This window comes from Nicotiana tomentosiformis, chromosome 4, assembly GCF_000390325.3.
Source record: "Nicotiana tomentosiformis chromosome 4, ASM39032v3, whole genome shotgun sequence".
NCBI lineage: Eukaryota > Viridiplantae > Streptophyta > Magnoliopsida > Solanales > Solanaceae > Nicotiana > Nicotiana tomentosiformis.
Window position 1 is genome coordinate 52,398,332 of NC_090815.1, and position 6,154 is coordinate 52,404,485.

General features: G+C 43.8%; 1 protein-coding gene across 1 annotated transcript; it reads left to right on the forward strand.

Moving 5' to 3' along the window:
* The first annotated feature begins 3,528 nt into the window (after positions 1 to 3,528).
* On the forward strand, positions 3,529 to 4,131 carry LOC138909679 (uncharacterized). The gene has a single exon (XM_070200890.1). The coding sequence runs from the start codon at positions 3,529 to 3,531 to the stop codon at positions 4,129 to 4,131; it is 603 nt and encodes a 200-aa protein (XP_070056991.1).
* The last annotated feature ends 2,023 nt before the right edge of the window (positions 4,132 to 6,154 follow it).

The following is a 6,154-nucleotide window of genomic DNA, read 5'->3' on the forward strand; positions in this document are numbered from 1 at the left end:
GAGGCGAGCGTGCATGGAGAGGTATAAGGCAGCTAGGAAGGAGGCAAAGATAGCGGTCATGGAGGCTAAGACTGCGGCTTATGGTCGTATGTACGAGTAATTGGGGAAAAAAGGTGGGGAGAAGAAGTTATTCCGTCTGGCCAAGTTGAGAGAGAGGAAGGCTCGGGGTTTGGACCAAGTGAGATACATCAGGGACGAAGATGGTAGAGTATTCATGGAAGATGCCCAGGTTAAGAGGAGATGACAAACTTACTTTCATAAACTTCTGAATGAAGAAGGGGATCGGAATATTGTGCTAGGCGAATTGGAGCATTCCGAGAGTCACCGTGACTTTGGGTACTGCAGGCGTATCGAGGTTGAGGAGGTCGTGGGAGCTATGCGTAAGATGAGTAGGGGAATAGCGGCCGGTCCAGACGAGATTCTGGTAGAATTTTGGAAGTGTGTGGGGAGAGCAGGTTTGGAGTGGTTGACTAGGTTGTTTAATGTTATTTTTAAGGAGAAGAGGATGCCGGAGGAGTGGAGGTGGAGTACGGTGGTTCCATTGTATAAGAACAAAGGTGATATCCAGAGTTGTAATAATTATAGGGGTATCAAATTACTGAGTCATACCATGAAAGTGTGGGAGAGGGTGGTAGAAGCGAGGGTGAGGATGCCAGTGTCTATATCCGACAACCAGTTCGGGTTCATGCCGGGTCGTTCGACTACATAAGCTATACACCTTGTTAGAAAGTTGGTGGAACTATACAGAGAGAGGAAGAAGGATCTGCACATGGTATTTATTGACCTAGAGAAAGCGTAGGACAAGGTTCCTAGAGAAGTTCTCTGGAGATGCCTGGAGGCAAAAGGTGTGTCGGTTCCCTACATTATGGCAATTAAGGACATGTATGATGGGGCTAAGACTCGGGTTAGGATAGTAGGAGGCGACTCTGAGAATTTTTCAGTTGTAATGGGGTTACACCAAGGTTTTGCGCTCAGTCCATTCATATTCGCCCTGGTGATGGACGCGTTAACTCACCATATTCAAGGGGATGTGCCATGGTGCATGCTATTCGCCGATGACATAGTTCTGATTGATGAGTCGTGAGCCGGTGTTAACGAGAGGCTGGAGGTTTGGAGACATGCTATTGAGTCTAAGGGTTTCAAGCTGATCAAGACGAAGACGAAATACCTAGAGTGTAAGTTCAACGTTGAGCCAGGGGAAGTGGGCGTGGATGTGAGGCTTGATTCGCAGGTCATCCTTAGTAGAGGCAGCTTCAAGTACCTTGGTTCGGTTATCCAAGGGGGAGGGGAGATCAACAAGGATGTCACACACCGTATTGGAGTAGGATGGAGAGTGTTAGCCCGTTAAGAACTCACATATCCAGAAGATGAAAGTAGCAAAAATAAGGATGTTGCGGTGGATGTGCGGGCATACTAAGATAGATAAGATTAGGAATGACGACATTCGGGAGAAGGTGCACGTGGCTCCCATTGATGACAAGATGCGGGAAGCGAGGCTTAGATGGTTCGGACATGTTCAGAGGAGAAGCCTAGATGCTCCGATACGGAGGTGTGAGTGACTGGTTGTGGAGGGCACGAGAAGAGGTAGAGGGCGGCCTAAGAAGTATTAGGGAGAAATGATCAGGCAGGATATGGCGAGGCTCTAGATTTCTGAGGACATGACACTTGATAGGAAGATGTGGAGGTTGAGTATTAGGGTTGTAGGTTAGGAGGTAGTTTAGTCGTGCCTTACTTCGTACCATTGTAGGACTAGCCATGTAGGGTTTTTGTCTATGATAACTAGTGGCAATGTTGAGTCTTACTATTTCAATTTTCAGTGCAGGTCCTATTTACTAGCTATCGCTTTTGCTTTGCATCTTTCTTCTGGATTTCATGGTGTTCCTATTTTTCTTATGATTGTTCTGGTGATATTAATATTGTCTCCCTTTGCTTTGCATATTTCTTCTGGATTTTTTGTTCCTATTTTTCCTATGATTGTTGTGGTGTTACTAACATTATCTCCTTTTGTCCTTTTGTCTTTTTGTTTTCTTGAGCCGAGGGTCTTTCGCAAACAGCCTCTCTACTCCTTTAGGGTAGGGGTAAGGTCTGCGTATACTCTACCCTCCCCAGACCCCATTAGTGGGATTTTACTGGGTTGTTGTTGTTGTTGTTGATTCATTTGTGGTTATGTGACTTTCCGGGTTAGTTGGTTTGCTTCCGAGGATGTTTCGGAATAAATTGGGACACTTAAGTTGAAAGAGTTGACCGGATGTTGACTCATGTGTGAACGGCTCCGGAATGGAGCTTTGATGGTTTTGATAGCTTCGTATGGTGATTTTAGACTTAGGAATATGTCCAGATATTGATTTGGAGGTTTGTAGGTCATTTTTGCTTCAATTCGTGAAAGTTGGAAAATTGAAGGTTTGGAAGGTTGAAAAGTTTGACTGAGAATTAACTTTGTTGATACTAGGATCGGATTTTAGTTTCAAGAGTTAAAAAAGGTATGTTGTGTCATTTATGATTGGTGTGCAAAATTTGAGGTCAATCGGATTTGGTTTGATAGGTTTCGGCATCGATTGTAGAAGTTGGAAATCCATTAGATTCAATAGGCTTGAATTGGGGTGCAATACATGTTTTTGATACTGTTTGACGTGATTCATATATCTTGTATTGATTATATTAAGTTATTTTTTACTAGATTCGAGTCATTTGGAGGTAGATTCACGAGACCAGGTTTTGTTGGAGCATTGAGTTGCGCATTTTGAGGTAAGCAACATTTCTAAACTTGGAACTGAGGGTATAAATCCCTAGAAAATGTGTTATATGGTTTGTGTTGGAGTGATGCACATGCTAGGTGAAAGGCGTGTGGGCGTGCACCATTGTATTCATGATTCAGTTGATTCTTTTGGACTGTGTTGTTAGCAAGACTTGTTCTATCCTTGAAATCCTTACTTGTTAGAGTAATTGGATTGTAATTCATGTTAGAAAAATATGTTTAGACTATTTGCTTATTCTGTTGAGGCCTAGTGAGGTTACTTCTGCTGTTTTGAGTTATCTACTTAAGTTGCAATTATGTGCTCAGTCACGATTCATCATTTGCATATCATATCTCATTCTCTATTATCATTCACTGTTACATTGTGATTCTAGACCTTCAGGAGGCATTATCCCAGATATTGATTGTATGCGCGAGCCTTGCTCGGGCTGTTTTGGTTCCGGTTGCACCAGCTAATTCTCAGGCCGGGGGAGGTGCTCAAACTCCCGCCGCCCGTACTCAAGAGTAGGTAGCTCAGGGACTCCAGATACTAGGGGTACTGCCAGCCCAGTCAGTTATAGCTGGCCGGGCCCATGTTGGCCCACCTATGAGTGATGAGGAGCATAAGAGACTTTAGCGGTTTGGAAGGCTTAAGCCTCCAGAGTTCAGTGGGGCCGAGTCAAAGGATGCTCAGGATTTTATCGATAGATGCTAGCGGATCCTTTGCACGGTAGGTATTTTGGAGACCAGTGGAGTTTCATTCACTACTTTTCAGTTGACGGGGCATCCTACCGATGGTGGAGGCCTATGAGTCTACACCACTAATGTGGCATGAGTTCTCAGTCCTCTTTTTAGAGAAGTTTGTTCCACAAACTCCTAGAGAGGAGTTGCGTAGGCAGTTTGAGAAGCTATGCCATGAGGGTATGTCAGTGACCCAGTATGAGATAAGGTTTTTAAAGTTAGCTCATCATGCAGTATGGTTGGTTCCCACTGAGAGGAAGAGGATTAGGAGGTTCATTGATAGCCTCAAGGCCATCAACTATGGTCTACGTTTCATCATGTCTCGGGAGATCATGGCGGGTGCGAGGTTTGATGAGGTGGTTGAAATTGCTATACGCCAAGAGATGGTTCGCAGTCAGGAGCATGAGGAGAGGGAGGCCAAGAGTCCTCATGGTTCAGGTGGTTTCAACTGTGCCTCATCTGGAGGACAGTCCCACCACAACAGGGGTCGTCCTTATATGCCCACTCAGATGGCTTGTCCGGTGCGTCGTGGTGAATCAGCTAGCCATGGTTCATACAGTGCTCGACTGGGTGAGTCATCTTTCAGTGCCCTCCCAGCTCAGATTCCATCCTGTGCTCCATCAGTTCAGGGGTTCATCTGTATCGGGTCCTTCTAGTGGTTATTCTGGTTCTCGGGGTCCGATTCAGTCTCTGCCGCCATTATCGTATCGGAATTTCTTCGAGTGAGGAGAGTTGGGGCATGTGAGAAAGTATTGTCCCCGCCTTATAGGAGGTCCAGTTCAATAGAGAGGTCAGGCTATGACTTCCACACAAGTTACTTCACCACCCTCTCAGCCAGCTCGAGGTCGCCCTAGAGAAGGAGGTTGATCAGGTGGTGGTCAGGCTCGATGCTATGCTTTTCCCGCCAGGCCAAAGGCTGTTGCATCAGACGCAGTGATCACAATTATTGTTTCATTGTGCCACATGGATGCTTCCATATTATTTGACCCTAGTTCCACTTATTCATATTTATCATCGTATTTTGCTCGTTATTAGGATATGCCCCCTGATTCCTTAGTTACGCATGTTCATATATCTATACAAGTTGGTGATTCTATTGTGGTGGATCGTGTGTATTGGTCATGTGTGGTGACTATTGGGGGATTGGAGATGAGAGTTGATATTTTACTACTTAGTATTGTTGATTTTGATGTGATTCTAGGCATGGATTGGTTGTCACCATGTCATACTATTCTGGATTGTCACTCTAAGATTTTGACGCTGGTGATGCCGTGATTGCCTAGGATTGACTGGAGAGTTTCTTTGAATTATGTTCCCAGTAGAGTGATTTCACATTTAAAGGTCTAAAGGATGGTAGGAAAGGGATGTTTGGCATATTTGGCCTTCGTGAGGGATGTTAGTGCTGATACTCCTACTATTGATTCCATTCCGGTGGTGCGAGACTCTCCAGATGTGTTTCCTGTAGACCTGTCGGGCATGCCACCCGATAGGGATATTGATTTGGTGTTGACTTTGTGTCGGGCACTCAACCCATTTCTATCCCTCTGTATCGTATGGCACCAGCAGAGTTGAAGGAATTGAAAGAATAGCTTCAGATGCTTCTTGATAAGGGGTTCATTAGGCCTAGTGTGTCGCCTTGAGGTGCACCGGTACTATATTTGTCACGACCCAAAATCACGTGACCGGCATCCGGCACACTACCCGACCCAAGCAAACCAAACCATGTGATGCACCCAATTCATATGTATGGAAACCAGTTTAACTGCGGAAGCTCCTTGAAAATCATATACATTTTCAAGTTAAATGATAAAAAATTTCCAATTTCAAAATCACACATGACGCCATCCATGATAATAACAATAGGACTAAGTAAAATAAATATATATTCATTTATGTTGTGTATAACACCATCACTACAACTTTCCACATCTATCTATGGAACCTCTAAAGAATAGAATTAAACACTTGGACTAATACCCGACTAGCATAAATTAAGTAAACAACATGATAGCTACCACGAAATAGGAGTGATGCCTCACCATATACCTCAGGAAGAGAGTCATCCTAGCCCTGACCACATGCCACGTATCATACCTCATCCTGAAATATGTAAAATAAGTGGGACCCTGGAGTTTGGGGGGAGGGGTCTATGGGCTGAGTATACCACAACGGTACTCAATAAGTGTCATAGACTCTCTCTAACTTAAGTTATTGGGACAAACTTTATAAAACAATAATGCATCAATATTTGATATAAATCGATAAGAAATTTTATCCATTCATGATCCTTGTCATTTTAAATAAAAGCCAAGTGAAATATAACCCACATTGTAAACTTTTAAAACATTTATATCAACCCAAGACTTTGGATAAAATCATACAAAATTATTCCATTTGCTTTAAGTCATTGAAATCACTTTCGGCTTCTTAGGCCTAAACATAAGAAAATCATCTTTACCTTTCATCGGGAGTACTATACCATCACCGACATAAGAAGGTCAACAAGGTTATGTACCTAGCGGCAAGTATCATATATCCTACTTGCTCAGGTCGTCTCATCGTAGTGCCGTACGAATCGATCAGCCATGCTAATAATAGCATAAAATAGTACCCTCTTGAGTGAGAGCACTCTGTCGTAGTCTATACCACAAAGTGGCCATCTACGACTACACCGGCACG